The 21583-nt window shown below is 43.1% G+C and overlaps 1 protein-coding gene across 1 annotated transcript; it reads left to right on the forward strand.

Moving 5' to 3' along the window:
* Positions 1-4153: 4153 nt before the first annotated feature.
* BRI3BP (BRI3 binding protein) lies at positions 4154-14848 on the forward strand. Its single transcript, XM_075898477.2, has 3 exons — positions 4154-4535; positions 6873-6975; positions 9999-14848. The coding sequence occupies exons 1-3, from the start codon at positions 4359-4361 to the stop codon at positions 10415-10417; spliced, it is 699 nt and encodes a 232-aa protein (XP_075754592.1). The 5' UTR covers positions 4154-4358; the 3' UTR covers positions 10418-14848.
* Positions 14849-21583: the final 6735 nt, after the last annotated feature.

The following is a 21583-nucleotide window of genomic DNA, read 5'->3' on the forward strand; positions in this document are numbered from 1 at the left end:
CCATGCATACCAGCTCCCTTGGAGCTGCCTCACCCCCTCACTCCACATGTAAACATGTAACGGCTGAAATTTTCAGCCGTTACATGTTTACCTAAATAAACACATTTTAATATCCTTACTCCCTATTGGAACTCCACCAGTGATAGCATAGCCACTTGCACTGAAAAATACTGTACCTGCTTGTGGCTGTGGGAGGCTTATGACTGTACCAGCACAATTTTGTTGGAAACATTGCTGGAATTGACTTTTATTCAGAAGTCTCAACATTCCTTTGCTCTCTAGAAAATAGCTATGGCAAAATGTGTATCTTCACTATCTCTAATGGAAGGTCCCAAACCCCCCCCCCCCCCCCGATAATAATCATCTGCAACTACCAGTTATTCTTAGTTCAAGTGACAAAAGACTGTGTGATGGACCTAAAGATCCCTAATGATAACTATTCTGACTCTTCTTCAGGGCACTGAATGAAGCAGGGGTCCTATGGAAAAATAATTATGATCATGTAATTAAGATTGCATCATAATACATATGCACCGGGTAATCTTAATTTGATCTCCGTAACAACCTTAATTCAGGTATTTCTTAATATCTGAATGCTTGACTTTGTAAACTTAGCTTTTTTTTTATTTTTTTAATATAATTTTGTAAATCAGAGTGCAAACAACATTCATATAATTGGAATACCAAAAGTCTGTGATACCCCAAGAACACTGAGCAGAAATTTTCCAGGCCTGTATATTAATTTTTGAAAACTAATATTTACTCTCTGCATACCTGGAGATTTCATGCAGGCCTGCAGCAGTATCTCTTAAGTAGAAGCTCTTCAGTGGTTCAGATATATGGCAAACACTTAAATGTTTTCATCATAAACATATAATCAGCTTGTTTCTCTATAAAAAAAGCTGTAGAGTATTTTTGTCAGTGAATTATCATCCATAAGTGAAGATTATTAATTAGGTTGGTGGAGGTAATATCTTTTATTGAACTCATTGCTGGTGGTGAGAGAGGCAAAGATATGAAAAAGAGCAGTGTAGCTCAAAAGCTTGTCTCTCTTGCCAACAGAAGGTTGCTCAATAAAAATTATTACCTGACTTTGTCTCTCTAGTATCCTGAGTCCAACATGGCTATGAAAACATTGCATACAATATTATCGGTATTTACAAGTTAAGATTATATGCAGGTGGGAAAGATAATCAATTTTTCTGAGCCAGAGAAGTACAGTAAATGGTCTGCCTATTTCACAGTATTTAAGCTGTTTTACAGTAAGGGTACATCTAGATTAATTTTGTTTTTGTTTTTTGAAAGGAGCTATGCAAATTTGGTGCTAATTTGCATATCTTTTTCTGATTGCATTTTCAAAAGCAGGTCTTTTGAAAGTGAAAGTAGTCTGGACATGGTTTTTTGGGAAAAAAACCTTTTTTGAAAAACCGTGTAAACCTCCTTTTTTTAGGAAGAGCGGGTTTTATTCGAAAAAGGGTTTTTTCCCCCAAAAAAACCACATCCAGACTACTTTCACTTTCGAAAGACCCATTTTTGAAAATGTGATCAGAAGAAGATATGCAAATTTGGCATTAATTTTCATATCTCCTTTTGAAAAAAACCTAGTCTAGATATACCCTTAGGCTGTGTCTAGACTGGCAAGTTTTTCCGCAAAAGCAAGTGCTTTTGCGGAAAAACTTGCCAGCTGTCTATACTGGCTGCTTGAATTTCCCCAAGAACACTGACTTCCTACTGTCTGAAATCAGTGCTTCTTGTAGAAATATTATGCTGCTCCTGTTTGGGCAAAAGTTCTTTTGTGCAAAGTTTTTGCGCAAAAGGGCCAGTGTAGACAGCTCAGATTTGTTTTGCACAAAAACGCCCCGATCACGAAAATGGTGATCAGGGCTTTTTTGTGGAAAAGCGTGTCTAGATTGGCACGGACACTTTTCTGCAAAAAGTGCTTTTGTGGAAAAGCGTCTGTGCCAAACTAGATGCTCTTTTCCGCAAATGCTTTTAACGGAAAACTTTTCCGTTAAAAGCATTTGTGGAAAATCATGCCAGTCTAGACGTAGCCTTAGTCTCAAACTGTCTGTATCCTCTATTATGTCACTTATATAGAGAGAAAAGTGAGTTTCCCAGCAGGATTCCTTCTAAACTGTACAGCCACATGTCTGTGCAGCTGCTTAATAAGCCCCACACAGAGGCACGGAGCTACTGTACACAGAGCTGCCAGAGGGCCCCTCTCGCTCAGCAATGGCAGCTCCCTCCTGGTGGTGGAGGAGCGTACTTCTCCCCTAGCCATGGCTGCTTAGTGCTGGGGTCAGAGGAGAAGCATACAAGAGTGGAAATGTGTGTTATGTATCAGTCTGCTCCAACTGTCCAGATGCTTGTCTCTCTCTGAGGTGTGTTTGTTCTTGAAAAGGATAGATGTAAATTGTGCTGTGAGGGATGAGGTGACATGGGTGTGTATTGCTCTGGAAAGAGTGGTAACAACAAGCGTGGTGTGCTTTGAAAAGAGTATAACCACTATATTCTTCTCAAAACATAGCACCCTTGTTGTTGTGTATAGTGTTGTTGAGTATAGTGTTGTGCTGTGAGGGGAGGATGTGCAACAATGCTGAATTATGACATTCTAAGGCCCTAAACTATGTCTAGAGTAGAATAAGAGGCTCCATACAGTAAATAAAAAAAGTTTATTATTTGTAAAGGACATTGAATATACAAACACGAAAGCTTTATGTTGTCACAGGAAAACAAGAAAGGATTTTTTATACCATAAATAAGGGGAAATTATCTTTTTCATATGAATAAACTAGAAGACTTATCCAGTGTTGCCTGAGTCTAGTCTGGGAGCGGGGAAGGAGGGTGATTCCATGAAGGCCTCCCATTGGCGTTACCCAAGCCCAGCTCAGAGGTAGGTAATGTGGGCCTGACTCCGGAGGTCTGGCCCAGGGTTGGAGGGCAGCACACAGGGAGGCAAGAGGTCCATGTAGGCCTCACATTGATGCGCCATTGACCTGGCCCAGGGCAAGACAGAAGGGGTTGCTCAGACTGGCCAGACACTGTGCTGAGTGGCCTGAGTGGCCTAGCAGTGCTGGGGGAGAGCGGGCTGAAGCTGCTATGGCAGGGGCCAGGGCTGCACTACTTAGCCCTGGTAGTACTCCCAGGGGGGACTACACGATGGGATTGGTGGGGCTTCTCCCCTCCCCCAGTCCAGCACTCTGGCCAAAGGCCGGGGAGCAGAGGTTTGGAGCAGGGTGGCCATTTACCTGGGCTGGTGACAGACAAGATGGCAAACCCCATCCTCAGTTGGCCACTCCTTTGGTGGTGCAGCTGTCCCAGTGATCACAGCAATATAACTGTTAATCACCACTAAGGGCAGGGAGTCTGAGTATAGCATTTCTCTGCTCAGCCTCCTCCCTTTTTATGTTATGGAAAACAATTGAATTCCAGACACACCCCATTTTCCTACCACAACTAACCTCTGGCCTTGCTTTAAGTTAGGATAACAGGAAACTGCATACCAAATTTGGTGGTTGTAGCTCTTACCATTTAGGAGGAGTTTCTGAAGAAACATACTCACAGACAGATGCACAAACATAAGCATAACATATACTAGAGCTGAGTTTATCAACTAGTGGTACAAGTACCTCTATAGAGGTACTTGAGAGAAGTTGGGGTTGGGGGTGCACATAAACACCACTGAAATTTAGAGAAAACTGAATTTTTGTTTTAGGTTTTACAGCGCTTTATTATTTTTGTACTTTTTACATCCAAAATGTCATCCCCCCAGCCCAGCTATGATTAAGTTGTTTAAACAAATGTGTTGCAATGGTAGAAAAAAATGTGTCTGAAAACTAGAGGTACTGGGGAGATTATATATATATATATATATATATATATATATATATATATTTAAAAGGGGTACTTTATTAAAAAAAGTTGAGAAACACTGCAGTAGAGACATGTGCAGTATGTGGTGAGGCGAGGGATGCACAGCATGTGTATAGCGTGGGCTGTGCAATGTTGGTGTGGTGAGGGTTGAACAACGTGTAAGTCTAGTGCGGGGTGCACAGTGTATATATGCTGAGGTGCGCAGTGCGTGTGTGTGTGTTGTGAGGTGAGGGGGTGCGCTCAGTGTGTGTGTTGCGCTGAAGGACCCGTCACTCGGCCAGGCGAGGCGCCCCGTGATGGGGACTGCCGGGGGCCGGGCTCCCCACTGCGCCTGGGAGGGAGGGTGTCTCACGCACGCCGCCTCCCTCCCGCAGGGGGCGCTGCAGCCGCCGCTTGGCAGGAGGATGCTGGGAACGGCGATTCCAGACTCCGCGCGGTTCGGCGGCGGCGGGCGGCGTTAGGTGCTCCTGGCTGGGCTGAGCGACATGGCGCTGGGAGGCAGGGGGCGGCTCCTGCTGCTGCTGCTGCTGCTGGGACCCGGCACCTGGGCGGCCCGGAGCCGCGGCGGTGACAAGCAGAACAGCCTGCGCCGGGCGGCCAGCGGCGTCTACCAGGGGGTGAGCAGCCTGTTCGGAGAGGAGAACGTGCGGGCCCTGCAGAAGGTAAGAACCCCCCCCCCTCCAGCGAGCCCCCTCCCCTGCCGTAGGAGCACCCGCTAGCGGACCGCAGAAAGCTCGCGGGCCTTGCGGGACATCCCAGCCCCGCCCAATGACCCTTCCGGTCGGCGCCCGCCCTGTTCCCGCCTTCGGGCGCTCCTCGCCGTCCTTGCGCTGCTCGGAGCCGGTGTGTGTAGACCACCGGCCGCGCCTAAAGCTGTCCGGGGGCAGCGGGGGCAGCTTCCACTTCGTGGCTTGCATACCCCGAAGCGTCTCTGGGTTGGTTGCATGTGTCAAGGCTGGAAAGAGGGAGGTCTGGCGCGTGCACTTTTCCATGTGCTTTATGAGCAAAGAAAGCTCCCCCTCCCGTCCGCTCATTTCTCACCTTCCCCGAATAAAAACCTTAATCTGAACCCGGTCGTAAGGATTAAACACAAGAAAAAAGCTTTCAGAAATACCACCGCGGGGTTGGACGGGCAGGGCATTGCGAGCGATGAGCTGCCTGGCTCCCGCTGAGGGTGGCCACACTGCATCTCTCATCCACCAGGATCGTACTGCTTATTGAAGCAGTGGTCAAAGTCAGTGGGCCGCATCTGTGTCTTGTTTACTTTCCAGCTGCAGTTTGATTAAATGTGGCCATTTTAGAGCATGTGATTAGTTTAGAGCAAGTGTTTTTAATGTTTTCACAGAAGTCAGCTATTTTAATGGTAGTAATGCAGAGGTCCCTCTGACCTCTAGTATTCTAAAGCAAAGGAAAACTTCCATCTCAATCAACAAATGAATGAAAACTCTTTTGCTTCCTCGTTCTTTCTATCCCAAATAGAAGTGTGGATGAATTATTAAACTGGTGCTGAAAGAGTAAATTAGAAGTAATAGTAGACAGTTTTTATAGAGAATATATTTCAGTTTTGTCACAGTGCTTTTTCAAATACAGTTACTTTATTGTATTGAATGCATTTCTGTATCAGAGGGAAAGAATCAAGACACATCAGGATGGAAGAGAATAAAATATGTTCAGATAAGATTATTGAAATAGTGAGGGAGGGAGGAGAGAGTGGGATGTTATTAGCAGGCCAGAAGAAGTTTCTTGCATAATAGCTGACAGTTATGTTAGGAAGCAGCATGGAATATACAGTTGCTAGATTACAGGAACAAAACAGGCTAATATCTGTATTTCTCAACTATAACCTTGATAGCTTTTTGTTCGGAAGTTTATAGTGGCAGTCTTCTGGAGGTTGTTAGTATGTTGGCAAAATTTGGACCTTTGAAATCCTATGGTCTATACTACTAGTTTTCTGGGCCAAAAAATATGCTAATGAGGGACTCATTTGCATGCATCAATCTCATTTGCATATTTTCTGATCTGTTTTTGTGCTAGGGTTTTTGTGCAAACACAAGCAGTGTGGACATTTTCTTTATGAGCAAAAACCCCTATTCCCGCAAGATCAGTGTACCTCCTTTTTGGGGGCATAAGGATTATGCAGAAAAAGGGGTTTTTGCACAAAAAGAAAATGTCCATGCTGCTTGTTTTTGTGCAAAAACGGGTCCACAGAAAATATTCAAATGAGATTGCAACTCATGCAAATGAGTCCCTCATTAGCATATTTTTTGTCAAGAAAACTCATAGTGTAGACAGCCACAGTATACCTTGTACAGTGAAGGCAATAGCATTGAGATGGTGCAGGTGTTTTTTCCACAGTGTTGTGTGACCCTTCTCAGAGATTCATGCCTCAAGAACTGCTATTCTGTAGGGGTACAAGCAAGAACTGAAATAAGACTATCAAGTATTGTAATCTTGAAAACAAATTTAGATTAGGTTGTTCCCAAAGGAAACCAAACCAGCCTTTATGTGAATTCATTTTCTCATTCAGTCTTCTAAATTCACAATTCCCAACCTTAACTCCCTCTGTATCATAGTAACATAATGGTATGTTAATTTACTGAATTGAATGAGTATAATTTGCACTGTCAGTAAAGTTTTGTGTAGATACTGATTTTAGACATGTCAGGTTTTCAGTAAATATCTGAGAATTGCATTGAAAGAGTGTTTTTCACAACCAGTTAAGAACTTTTTGCAAATAACATCCAAATATGAACAAGCAGGTGAACAAAAAACTGTAAGTCAGATTTTCCTGTGATCTGAAAGGGAAGAGAGCGTTGCTACATTTATTTTTAAATCTTTGGAGGCCCCCAGATACTATGGTAATAGAAAATATATATGTATCTTGATTGATCACTGAGGAATATTTTCTGATAGACTGAAAATTTAGTAAACTGTATAAACTCCTCAAACTTGGTTTCCAATGGTCATTCTTTACAGCAGCATTTTATTTTATTTTACAGTTTTTCTCTAGGCTGACAGAAAGATTTGTTTACAGTGTAGATGTATTAGTAGACACATTCTGGAGAATATGGACTGATGTGCTGGATGTTCTTGGAATTGATGGTAAGCATGAATCTTATTAAACCCAGAATTATGTAGTTAATCTATATGGATGTGTTTACATGTATGTTGAGGGTGGAGAATATTAATAAATTATGTATTATCTTTGCTTTTGTATTACCTTTCATACCTGTTTATTATATTCATTACAAATCATCCATTACTGCAGTTTCTGGGAGCACTTCCTACAGTTTACATTTTGCCATTAATACTTCCAAACAAAAGAAGTAATACAATCCTGCAAATATGCATTCTGTAGCTTTAAAGCAGAGAATGGAAAGAGATCTGATTTAAAAATCCCCTGAGTTGAAAATCTGGGCACAGAGATGTCATGCACATCTTTCTAAATCTGGAGAGGTTAATCTTTGTTCTTCAGCAAGTGTTTTGAGACTTGTGATTTGATGTCATCCACTAAAAAAAAATGGAGAGGACAGTTTCCAGAGTACCTAGTATGCAACTGGGAAGACTTGTTTAGGCAGCTAACCCTTCCAGTACATTGATGGGGACTATTTCCTACCTCTAGTTTGTTTCTCCTTTTCTTATAATATTATCTCCCAAATTCCATCTATCCTAATTCTCCTCACAACAAATGGGTGAAGTATATTGGTAAAGCAGTATGAGAAAAGCTTTGCACTGCTGCTATATCTCTTCTGTAAACAGGACTGAATGCTTAAATTCTCTGGACAGGAGTCTGGGTAATAAAACTTTCAAAGGGTTTGTGTAGCTTAATCACTTGTGGAATCCATAAGAGAAGAGACAATTCTTGATTTAGTCCTAAATGGACTGCAGGATTTGGTCCAAGAGGTTACTACAGCTGGGCCACTTGGAAATAGTGACCATAATATATTTAAATTTAACATCTTTGTGGTGAGAGAAACATTAAAGCAGCCCAACACTTAATTTCAAAATGGGGAACTATACAAAAATGAGAAGGTTAGTTAAATAGAAATTAAAAAGTACAGTGCCAAAAGTAAAATCCTTGCAAGTTGCATGGAAACTTTTCAAATACACCATAATAGAGGCTCACCTTAAACATATACTCCAAAATAAAAAATATAGTAAGAGAACCAAAAAAATGCCACCATAGCTTAACAACCAAATAAAAGAAGCAGTGACAGATAAAAAGGCATTGTTTAAAAGTGGAAATTAAATCCTAGTGAGGAAAATAAAAAAGAGCATAAACTCTGTCAAATAAGATGTATAAATATAATCAGGAAGGCTAAAAAGGAATTTGAAGAAAGCTGACCAACAAATATTCAAAAAATTATATGAAAAAAATTAAGCAGGAAGCCTATTAAACAACCAGTGGTATCACAAATGGTCAATATGCTAAAGGAACAATCAAGGAGAGTAAGAAGCAGGGATGTAAAATTTCTATTATTTCACTAATTGAATAATCAGTGCAGTTTGCATCTACTATTTGATTAGTCTATAAGGGCTCTTATCAAATAAGGGAACTATTTATGCAATGTACAGTCAACCTGTGGGAATCTTTGCCAGAGGACATTGTGAAGACCAGGACTTAAACGGGGTTCAAAAAAGAACTAGATAAATTCATAGAGGATAGGTCTGTAGATGGCTGTTAGACAGGATCTCTGGCCAGGTTGGAACAGGGAACCTTGAGAGGAAAGGCTCAGTGCTCCCTTGCAATGCAGAGCCAAGCAAATCTCTCAGAGTGCTTCTGAGACAGCCAGGCCCCAGATTGCTGACTGATGGGCTGCCTGAAACATGTCCAAAGCACTGCTGTGTGTCCAACCTGCTCACACCACATGCTTCTCCCTCCTGTGAGGCGACATGGTTATGTTGTCACTACAGTGCTAACCAATCAGTGCCAGCTCCCCATTCCTTGCTCGAGCGGTTTGATCCTCATGGAGCCTGGCACAAGCACTAGCTGGGGAAGACGCGATGTAGGGTCAAGCACCATCTGATGTGGAGCAGCTCTTTACATACCACCAGTCGTAATCCAAAGGGAAACTAGCTTGTCCTGACAACAGCTCAGCCCTCAGCTGGCCCTGCTGCAAAGCAGGCGCAGATGGTCACTGCAGAGCTGGGAGAAGACCTTCAGAAATGGGGCAGTTTCAGAAACAGCACATCCTGTGTGCCAGGATGCAAGCTAGGGCTGTGGTGCTATTGTTAGTACTATGGTCCCAGCAGCCGCTGCTCACCAGGGTGGGACTGCATGGCAGGTGGCTGCTCTGTGTACTGAGCCTGGAGCCAGGGCTGCTGTGCTATTTTTAGTACTGTGGCCCAGGCTCCAGCTCTGGCAGTGGCTGCCCAGCTGCTCCAAGCAGGGCAGTCACTGGTCATGCAGCCTCACCCACAGGAGCACTGTGGCTCTGCTGAGGGGGTTGGGTGGGACCGAAATTTTTGGTGTGTGCCAGCACAGGTGCACACCTTACGGGGAACCATAGTGGGAAACCTTTTTTGGGTTGGGTTCTGGGGACCACTGATCCACAGAAAAATCAGTCTCTCAAAAGTGAGAAGCAAAAAGAAAAAAAAACTGTCTGAGAAGCAGAAAGACACTCTCCACATTCCCCTTGCACAGCAGAGCCTAAGGTTGTCCAGACTAGTAGATTTTGTGGGCCCCTCTACGGTCTCTGGAGTTCAGTATGTGGGAGGGGGTTGCAGGAAAGCTGGTTTGGGATGTGGAATCGCTGGGAGGAAAGGTGCTGGAATGGGTTGAGGGTGGCAGGGCTGGACAGGAGGTAGAGTGTAGGATCAGACTGAGGGGTCTAGGCAGGGTCTAGGCAGAAGGGGGACCACAGGACTGGAGCAACTCCACAGGGGAGGAGGAAGGCTGAACCTCAGGGGCCAGATCCAGGCAGCCTGAGGGCCGGATCTGGCCCCTGAGCCATTGGTTCACTATCCTTAGTCATTCCCCCTTCCCTTTTTAATAAGCATAGCATTGAAACTTCTGCAGATATATGGCCCTTCACTAGCTAGGCTCACAGTTTATCACTTACTGTCTTTGCCTTACAGAATTCAACTATCTTTTAATTTCTCATAAATTTGTTTTTATTTTTCAGCTTCCAACCTGACTCATTATTTCAGCCCTGCAGCAGTTGCCAACAATCCTACCCGTGTTCTTCTGCTTATTGGTGCTGTTTTACTTGCCTATTGGTTTTTGTCTGTCTTCCTTGGATTCTTCTTCTGTCTTTTACATATGCTGTTTGGTCGCTTCTTCTGGATTGTAAGAGTTGCTCTTTTTGCCCTCTCATGTGTGTACATTCTCCAGAAGTATGAAGGAGAACCAGAGCATGCAGTCTTGCCGCTGTGCTTTGTTGTAGCCGTTTACTTCATGACAGGACCAGTTGGATTTTACTGGAGGAGAAATAGCAGCAACAGCTTGGAAGAGAAGATTGACCATATTGACAGTCAAGTTAGACTTCTGAACATACGTCTTACTAGGGTAATTGAAAACATGGACAGAGCCAATGACCAATGAAATAAAACCTATAGATCACTTTATACCAGCTCACTAGAAGGTTACTAAGCACTATCTTATTGAAAGTTAATAAGCAACAAAACATCAAATGGTAAAAATGTGCAATTTTAAAACTTTAGATCATGTGTTAAGAATAAGAGTAATTTATCTAGACTATATACTCAGAATCTTTACATTTGTAAAATAAGATACAAGGTTTTTTTAGAGGGGTATCCATGTTAGTCTGTAACTGAAAAAACTTAAAAAATAGCGAACAGTCATGCAGCACCTTAGAGACTAACAAAAAATGTAGATGATATCATGAGTTTTTGTGGGCACAACCCACTTCCATATATTTAGAGAATTTTGTCCATGACTAGAATTTTATCAGTGAATAAGCGCTTACTTTTACAGGCATTTAAACACATCTTTTTGTAGTTTTTATAGAAGCAAATTGAGTAATCTATTTAAAATACTGAAGCTAAGGTGAGCATTATGCAAATTTGACATAAAAAAAACTTACCAAATGATTTTCTTGAGAAGTAGTGATTGTGGGTCCAAGTTTTATTTTTTGCAAAGCTGTGATCATCCTAATTTACTGTTGACTTAGTTCATTGCCTTAAATTGCCTTTACATATAGAATGAAGAATTTTCTCACATTCAGGCCAAAAATATCATTCTTTTATTGGCAAGAAAGGGGCTACTTCATAAATCAGAAGCCCTTTAAAGCTATTCCAAATTGAAGAACCCGTAACTCTCTACAGGTATGTGGGGTTTTTTTCTTAGTTTTTCATATTACGGACTTTGCCTCACTGTTTTTCTTTAAGTGCATTTTAAAAAACAAAAATTGGCCTGAGGATAAGAAATGCAGTGTGCTGGCAAATTTTCAGTGGCAGAGAAGTTTATATTTGATCTTCGTAGTAAAATACTTTCCACAAGGGAGTGCGTAGGAAGAAATATGATTTTTTTTAAAAAAATCTCAGGACCCACATGCTTCCTCAGATCAAAACATGCAGCAGATAAAATACTTGCAAATATATTGCTGCTTAAAGCTTTCTCAGGACCAATAAGCAGCAATAATCTATTTTGAGGAAGATCTGGATTTTTTCTAAAATTTTAATAGTCTTACAGGTGCTTTTTGCTTGAAGTTCTTGTCCCCAGTGGATCTTTGGGGAGGTCAGTCATATTATGAGGAGTATATAAACTAGGGGATTATTTAAAAGTGATGTTAGAGTGCTTTGAAGCAACTATATTTTGGTGGGTGTATATATTTGTACCCTCATCATGCTAACAAGATAGATAATGATGACACTGACTGTAAGATTTGTTGAAGTGTGTTGAGACAAAGTAACCTCAGGGAAGAAAGTCTGAGAAATCATTTAACTTTTGTAATGCAGTGCTTTCAAGCAAGTTATGGGGATGTGTGATTGGAAAGCCTTTATGTCATAGTGATGACACAATATAAATACCAAAATAGATAAAAGCACCCTCATTACAGAAGAATCTATTCCTAATATTTTTAAAAAACTGTATTAAAGTAAAATTTGGTGCTGAGCCAAAATCTATTTCACGTGAGTATCCCTGTTTTCTTCAGAGGAGTTGCATATATCCACCTGAGCATAATTTGACATTCTGTCTTCAACTTTCTGGGTTTGGGTTTAAATAGGATTTTAATTTCATTTAATAAATATTTTTGCAAATTTTCTTTTAATTTTTAACGCTGAAGCATACAAGATTATTTTAAAAATGCATGTTACTTGCCTAATCTCTTTTGGTCTGCCATATTAAACTTATCGCACTATGATTTATTTTTAAATCCATGTTTATGGACATTTTAAAATGTATGGGTTTTGACCTTTGGCACTAACTTCGTGTCAAGTGATCACTTAAAACTTAGTTAATTGGTATAACGTGCAATAGACAGTATATTGTGTGAGCCATTTTCATCTTTCATGCTATGAGTGGCCACCTATGCAAATGCAAGCATCCTGAATCCTTACGAAATATTTGTTGAAAATTGCACAAGTATCTGATTTAACAACAAAATTAAATACACATGCCTATAAAAAATAAATGTATGTGCGAGGCTTCCAGTTTAATAATGCCATATTTAAACTGTAAGATACTATTTTGTGTAACTCATTTCTTCTTTCTTAAGACTTAAAGGACAGGTTAGCCCTGTGAATTCTAATAGATGTAGTGCTGTTAACATCAGTGGAGCTATTCATAGTAAAACTCACTTCCCTCAGTAGTGCTTAAGATCTGAGTACAAAGTAGACTCAACTTAGATATTAAAGCCCCAATTTAGCAAAATGCTTTGTGAATTTGGGATCTAAGGACTGAAGCCTGCAAACCTTACAAGAGCGTAGAGTTTCATTGTTTTCAATGGGACAATTCATAGAGGAGTTGATCCTCATGGGTCAGTTCTATATAATCGTGTTCTAAATAAGGAATGTACTGTCACCCGATGTCTGTACATTCATGTCTGTTTTCTTTCCTATTATTATAGATTACCTAAAATACAAACATTATGCAAAATATAAATCATATTTACTATTGAAGATAAAAACACAAAGATTAATATAAGAATAAAGAGTTGCATATTATCAATTTACATTAAAATACCGCCATAAAATTTAATTTTGGATTATATTCATATTGTTCCCATGTCTTTGTCACTTTTTTAGTTTCAGGTAAAACCAGCCCTTTTGTATCAACACTCTTCTCCCAAACTTGCCCAACCTTCTGTATCCAGGAAAATATATTTTTGTATTTACTTACATCCCATGTACAATTCAATATTTTATTTTAAGCACAGTAGAAAAATTTACAATATTATAAGCAAACAAGACATATATGCTTAGGCATTTATTTAAAATTGGCTATTTTAATCAGTATTGTTTCTCAGTACTCAGTTATATCTCAGTGTATAGTCTGCTAACTTTAAAAGCTATTTTGAAAGAGCACAAACAAAAATTCAATGATTGTACTTGAAAATGCTCTGAATTTAAGGTGCACAGTAGTAGGCAGGAGGCTTATCTGATGATGTATTTAAGTTGTCTCAAGTTACTTTTGTAAACACATTTTACAAATATTTTTCCATACAAAATTATATGCCATTTTCCTACTAAATTCTTCTACTCCATTTTTCATAGTTCATTCCATAGGCAGTGAGTGTGTTAATGTTGCCAGTTATCTGAGGGCTTCAGGTAACTTTACAAAGATGTATAATTGCCCCATTTTATAAATGGACAAACTGAAGCACAGAGTTTGAGTGATTTGCCCAAGATTGAACTGCAACTCCTATCAGAGATCAGAATAAAACTTGAGATCTCATGACTTCCAGTACTTTGTTCTAATCACTAAATGGTTCATTCTGAGATGGGCAGTAGTATCTTTGCATTCTTTGGCATAGTTTAACAAACCCTGTAATCGGTTCTAGAGGCTAGTAATATTGAACTGTGCCTTTTTATTGTCCTGTCTTCAGCAGTTATTTAGAAAAATGTCATCTTACTTTATCAATTGACTATAGTTTATGATGGACCTAAAGCTGTCTAGCTTTACAAGACATTCCACTAAGGTCTTAAGTGTTTGTCATGCTTAGGATCTAATGTCTGAAACTACTGTGTGTATTTCAATACATTAGCATTCTGCATAGCTTTACATTAGTAGCAATTTCTCTACAAGTACACATCTCACCTATAGTTAACTGTTTTGTATTCAGAATGTAATGCTTTCAAAAGTGGTATTGAATGTCAGAGTATAATGTACAAAATCTAGTGTAGCTTGGTACTTAATAGTGCGTTCTACATTTGCTTTTAAAGACTTGTTGCATAGTTAGTGTGGATAATAGACTCAGTACCAACTTTAGCTTTTTGATTATGTAAAATGTTTTTAATGTGATTTGCCTCACATACTGATAATCCATATTGGGCAGCTAATGATGTTATTGATCATAAGTTCTAATTGTCTGTTTTGAGACTAAAGATTTTATTGTATCTGCATGTATTTTAAACTTTTGAATAATTCCATTGAACTGTGATTACAATTAGCACATTAAAAATTGATCTTTTTAACAAGGAAGTAATTATATTTGCTATTATAGCACTAGTTATCAGCACTGATGTCAATCATTTAATTTCACATCCTGTTTTGTATATGAGATTTAAAGTTTAAATCACATTATAAGTTTGTGCAAATTGTGTTATGTAAAATGATTTGTTCTGAAGAAAATGGTGTATGTATTCTTTTTACATGTGACCTTTAAGGAAATACTAGATTTGCTGATATTTTAGGTCGTTATGAGTATCAAACTTATTTTTACAGAGCTATTACATGTCTTTATTTATTACTTTTGTGACCACCTGATCAGTATATTATATAGTTAAATATTTGTAGTGATTTCACAAATGAATTATAGTATGGTAAAAATAAATGTTTACTGAAACTTTGCACTGAGACTTGAACTACACTTACGACTAATTTGTTGCAAATCATCTGTTGGAGGAAAGTAACTGCCTGGAACTCTGGTTGTACTACCACTTATACCTCCCTAAACTGGGACTCTGGTGTGGCAGAGAAACACACACCAGGAGTTCAGTGGCAGCGGGCTACAGGACTGAGGCTAGCCACCAAACTGGGTCAGAGGCACGTAGGCCAGCTGGACCAGAAGTAGGGATGTAATAGTGTAGTCAATTAAATGATAAGCAAAAGCTTATAGGTTAATCTATACACTACACACATCCCTGCCTCCCTCCGCAGCCAGTAATTTTTTTAGCAGGCTGGCCAGGACCTTGGCTCAGTCCTGACTCACACTGGGTCCAGGACCTACCCCCACTGCAGCTCTGCATTTAAAGTATATTAGGATCCTGGTGGGCAAAGAATTTGTCTCAGTTGCAGCTCACACAGGGTCCGGGAGCTCAAACACACATACGCCTGACAAGGGCTTGCTGTCTATCAGGGGTAGCAGCACAGGGTGACAGGTGGCCTGTTGAAGAGGGGAGGTGGTTTTTAAACTAGCTCCCTTTGTGGACCAGCTCCCACCTGCCACCCTGTCCTGCTGCCTCTGATACAGAGACAGCAGTGCAGAGTGGCAAGGGACTCCTCAGGAATAAGGCTGGAGTGCACTAGCTGCTGGGCTTGGCCCTGCAGACTATAGAATAGTCAATTAACCAATAAGAATTCATGAGGTTATTCAACTATTCAGTTAAGCGATATTTAACATCCCTAGCTAGAAGTGGAGCCAGCAGTGGGGAGGGTTGGTGGGCTGAGGGGCTGGTGGTAGGGGGACTTCCTCTGGATCAGCAAATTCCCTCATTCTGCTGAATCAGGGAGGGCCAGTCTGTATTTGAGAAAGGTATAATGCACCTGCCTTTTTGTCTAAATTAGAGAAAATATGCATCACACATCATGTAATGATAACCCTCCACCTTAAAATCATTTAAAGGAAGCAGACACTTGTTTAGCAATAAAAGTTGTTGGGAACTTCTGTCCTTTGGTAATTGCATATAGCTTTGTTGACAATCAGCTATACCCACAGGTTGCGTCTAGACTGGCAAGTTTTTCCCGCAAAAGTGGACGCTTTTGTGCAAAAACTTGCCAGCTGTCTACACTGGCCGCTTGATTTTGCGCAAAAGCACTGACGTTCTACTGTCCGAAATCAGTGCTTCTTGTGCAAATGCTTTGACATTCCTGTTTGGGCAAAAGCCCTTTTCAGGAAATGTTTTTGTGCAAGAGGGTCAGTGTAGACAGCTAAAAACTTTTGCACAAAAAAAGCCATGATGGCGAAAATGGCAATCGGGGCTTTCTTGTGCAAAACCACGTCTAGATTGGCACGGACGCTTTTCCGCATAAAGTGCGTTAAAAGCATTTGCGGAAAATCATGCCAGTCTAGATGTAGCCACAGGGTCTGTAAAACAGCATAGGGAACCTTTCTTGGATTAGGGGCAACTGGCAAACAAAAAATCCTCACTAGCCCCTGACTGAAAAGGTGAAAGACCCTCCCCACATTTCCCTCCCACACCAGAATCTAAGGGAGCCCAGACTAGCAGATTTTGTGTGATGCAACTGGCACCTAAACCTTAGGTTCCCCACCCCTACAGTGCATAGACTAAGTGACCAGACTGTGTACATAGGATTAGTACATAGTCTGTGGACTGGCCACATAAAACTGAAACTGGATCGCTGCCTCCTATACCCATGTTGCAGTACTAACGCTTTCTTCAGCGCCTGTTCCTTTCTAAGCACGATTCCATGCCACCAGGTGCTTGCTCGTGTCCATGCAATAGCACCAATCCCGTGCACGTTGCGTCTCTGTGGAGAGAGCGATGTTCCCCACGCCCGAGTAGTGTCGGGCTGGCCGCCTCTGGTTCACTCTGCCACCGCCAGGCTTACAGCAGTGAGCGCGGGCTGGGCTAGACGGGCCCTGGCTGACACTTGGCTCCCTGTGGGGGGGAGGGGTGGCATTGGCCCGCGGTCGGTGGGTTACGCGGGCTGCCCGGCTAAACGGCCGCGGGGCGGAGAGCAGCTGCCGGGCGTTGGAAGAACAGGGGACGCGGCCTCGTGGCTCCCCGTCAACAGCGCCGCAAACGGGGACTCCAGGGCCGGAGACTCGCTGCGGCTCCCTCCCATCCCCCGCCAGGCCCAAGTACTCCGCCGCACCCAGCGCCGCTGCTGCCCGCTCCAGAGCCGACCTGGTGCCAAAGTCCGGGCCGATAGCAGCCGCTTCCCGCGCAGGTAGAAGGCGCGGCGCGCGAGCCTCCAACTGTCGCGGCTGCGAGCGCGAGTTTCAAACCGTTTCCCCGCGAGCTGCCCCCTCCCTCCCCCCCGCCCCCCGGGGGATTAACGTCTGAAGCGGGGAGGGAAGCCAATGCGAATCCTTCGGGCTTGCTGTGTGGACGGGAGGACTGCGGGGTGAAGTGATTGAAATGGGGCTTAGGGAAGCCTTCTGCTGTTTTAGAGCAGCGTGCCCCAGGAAAGAGGGAAAGCTGCTCCATCCAAAGCAGCCATCCCTGTAAGCTGGGGGCTTGTGCAGCCCTCTCAGGAGAGATTACAATGCTAGCAACACATTGACAGAGTCCTTCTGCTAGGTTCTGTGTTTCTATGGGCAACGCACATTCCCACATGCCTCAAGGCACAAAGAAGAAAGTATTCTGCACATGGCTGGAAAAAATTAGAGGAAACATTGCAACAGAGCCTTCCCAATGAAGCAACACCTAGGAACAGCAGTGTTGCTAATTCTTTTACTATCTCTCAATGTTGGTTATATTAAAGCCCCCACCCCATCACACTGTCAGGCTCAGGACAGTCAAAAATAGAGCAAACATGCCAAACGGGTGGGGTGTCATATCACTAGTTTTCATCAAGCCAATAAAAATGTGAACTCCTGTGTCATTCAAACACTCCTACATGGAGTCACAACTGCCTTTGTCTGCCAACCAAACAAACTGGACTGAATGACAAATGGTCACTGACATAAAAAAATCACATCATAATCAGGTTGTTCCCAGGCCCAAAGAAGCCAGTCACTTTCTTCCAGATCATTTGGTACCCTATATGAGTGTTTCTCAACCAGTGGTACCAATACCCTTAGGCTATAAAAGCTGTATTTTGGAGTTCCTTTGGTTTATAGATCTTCCACTAAAGACAACATCCATAGCCAATCTGGTAATAATATCTAAAGTTTTATTAACTAAGAAAAATAAACGAGTTTATTTACAGATTAAAGTAAGCAAACATGCAGGAGCTCCACTCTGCCCTTCTGCTGAGGCCCTGCTCCTTCTTTATCCTTTTCTTCTAAGGCTGGAAGCCTGAGCCAGACAATAGTAAGAGTTGCCCAGGGAGGCCAGGCTGCTGAGGGGCGCCCTGCAGGTCCACACTTTCTGATAGCATCCCCTGGCCTGGCCCTCTGAAGAGGGATGATTCCCGTTCCTAAATTCACAAGTTTAGAGCACACATTTGTAAAGCTATGAAGCAACATTTACATATGTTCTTATTGCATAGAATACAGATACACAAATGAGATTGAGGCTTGTAGCAATTTACAAGCATGTCACAGAGTCAAAACACTATATGCTTTTTTATAACACAAATACCTATTTTAAGCAAAACAAACATACAGTATATGTGACCCTAACCTGGTCCCCAGATCTGAGATTGTCAGTTCTTAGCTAACACCTTCAGTAGGTTTCTAGTACTCATGGTTGTGGAGAAAAGCTTAAAAATGTGACCTTCATGCACTATAAAGCTTCAAAAAAACAGAAGCCAAATAAAATGAACCCCAAATTTATTTTTAAATAAATTCTCATGCTTATTGAAGGTGTCTGACTTGTGATTTTTTAACACTTGGTGTTGGCAGTGAGACATAGATATGTGAGGACAAAGACTTACTTTCTGCTTACTTTCTAGAATGAACTGTTTTGTCTTATTGGGTTTTTACTGTCCCCATTTATATCCATGGTTTCTTGTGTTATACTTAGATCATTCAAGTAAGGGCAGTCTTTACCTCTTGCACAGTAGTATGCCAGTTTGTTTCCATGCTAGACATGATTGCATTTGAGTTCACACATACAATTTTTAGTTTGCTATGCGGTTATGGCCGCATGGCTCCCAGGATATCAGAGAGATAAGGTGGGTATGGTAATATCTTTTATTGGATCAACTTCTGTTGGTAAAAACCCCAACAGATGCTGCTAGTTAAAAAAAATCCATATGAGGTGTAGGGATGTAAAGGACTAGTTGACTAGCCAACTATCCAATAAGCAAATGCTTATCAGAGAGTCGACAAGATAGTCAACTAGTCGCCACATCAGTGAAGTTTTTTTCTCACTTGTGTGCGGCCCCTGACTGATTTTTCCATGAGTCAGCTGCGTCCATCCAAGAAAGGCTCACCACCCCTGTTGTAAATGAACTCCAGTTCAATTGTCTCCCATAATAGGGTGATAAAATAACTTAGTAGAAGAATGGCTACTTTTAAGTCCATTATTATTAAATGCCAGGAGGTTAAAATGTTCCCCATGAACCGTGATCACCAAACCATCGATCATGATCAACTGGTCGATTGTGGTGGAATGACCAGTTGATCATGAGGCGTTCTGGCCCCCCATTCCCTCCCACCCCAAGAAGGAGCCCGTGCTGACTCTACCTCCTGCAAAAATGGAAGTAGCACTGGCTTCCTGCGGCATGGGGGGGAAGTCCCACAACTGCGCACCAGGTCCAGGTCTCAGGAAGCACGTGGGCTGCTCTTCCCCTCCCCCAAACAGATGGTATGCTTCCTGAAATGCCTGGTCTGTCATGCAGCCAGGAACTTCCTTCCCCCTGCTGCCTTCCTGCATGCGCAGGGAAGAGGGGAGGTAGTAGGAGTCCGGGACTGCACGTCAGCTCCAACTTCTCAGGAAGCGTGCTGTCTTCCTCCGCTCCCCACAACAGCCAACTTCCTGAGAAGTTGGAGCTGGTGCAAAGTCCCGGGACTCCTACTCCCACCCACGCACAGGAACACAGCAGGGGGAAGGAAGTTCCCAGTGGCACAACAGACCTGGCTGTTTGGGAGAAGGAAGAGCAGCCTGCATTTCTTCCTGAGACACCGGACCTGGTGTGCAGCTGCGGGATCCCCAGGTACCGACCAAGCTATCCTTGTCCATTCCCTCAGGCCAAACCCCCACCAGCACCCTGCCTCTAGCCCCAGCATCTTGCCCCAACACCATGCCCCCAGCATCCTGCCCCAGCACCCACCAGCACCCTGCCTCCTGCCTCAGCACCCTGTCTCCAGCTCCAGAACCCGGAAACACTGCCCCAGCCCGCAACAGAATCTTGCCTCCTGCCCCAACTCTCACCAACACCCTGCCCCCTGACCAAACCTCCACCAGCACCCTGCTCACTGGCCAAACTCCCACCTGCCCCCTGCCCAGGCCCCTACCAGCACCCTGGCCAGACCTGTACCAACACCCTGCTCCAGCCTCCTGGCCAGACACCCACCAGCATCTTGCCCCTGCCCTCTGGCCAGACTTCCACCACCACCTGTCTCCTGGCCAGACACCCATCAGCACCCTGCTCCTGTCTCCTCCCTCCTGGCCAGACACCTACCCCCAGCTTGTTCCTGTACCCTATTTTCCACCCAGATTCTGCACCCCCATTACTATCCCACTCACTGGCAGCCCTGTCCTACACACTACAGCTCTCATTTTTGGCCCCACTTCAGAGTGTAAAGAGGCTCAAAAATTCCACTAAGCCTGGAACCCCAGAAGAATTAATCTGGCCTGAGGCTGGAATGCCACGGGAGTGAAGTGTCTCAGTTGGGGCTACATTAGTGAGTCTTGGGTTTTTTTGGACGGGTTGAATCTTACTTGTGTGGCCCCAACTGACTTTTCTGTGGGTCAGTAATCTGTGACTCAAAACAGGTTCCCCGCCCCTCTGATAAATAAAGACAATGCTGAAACATTTTGTGTTTGACATAATATTTTATTTAAAAATGAAGCCTGGCCAACAGGCCCCCATTTGGGGACAAGCCCCATCTGGCTGCAGCATCATAATTCTTCCACAAGTGTTATGATGCTGCAGCCAGATGGGGCTTGTCCCCAATTAGTCCTGCACCCCCCATAAACCCCAAATCTGAGCCTATCATATACTGGAACCTCCTGTCCATAGCCTCTCACATCCCCAAACTCCTGCACCCCCACATCCCCAGTCTTGTGCCACAACACTTCTGTACCATCCACACACCGCAAACCTGTGCCCTGAGCCCCTCATCTATCCCAACCCATACTCCTGCACCCTCACATCCACAAGCCTGTAGCTGGCTCAGCACCCCAACCCTCCACCTGACCCCAACACTTTCCATTCTAGAGCCCCCTCCCTGAGCCAGCATCCCCTTCTCCACCTTCTGCTGCACCTAAATTCCCTCCCAGAGCTTGCACCTCTCACTCCTTTCCACACCCAAATCTCTCATTCCCACTCCAGAGCCCGCACCTCCTGTCTCAACCCAGTGAGAGTGAGTAAGGGCTGGGGACAGCAAATGATGGAGAGGAACAGAGAGGGTGGGGCCTCAAGGAAGGGGTGGGTTCTTGGGGAAGGATTTAAAAGTGATCTTGGGTGTAAAAAGGTTGAAGACCACTGCCCTACAGGTTTATGTGTTACCATTCCTGATGTCTGATTTGTGGCCTTTTCAGTCTGTTTCCTCACACTTACAAGATC

The sequence above is a fragment of the Pelodiscus sinensis genome, chromosome Z (assembly GCF_052426305.1).
Source record: "Pelodiscus sinensis isolate ZL-2025 chromosome Z, ASM5242630v1, whole genome shotgun sequence".
Taxonomy (NCBI): Eukaryota; Metazoa; Chordata; order Testudines; family Trionychidae; genus Pelodiscus; species Pelodiscus sinensis.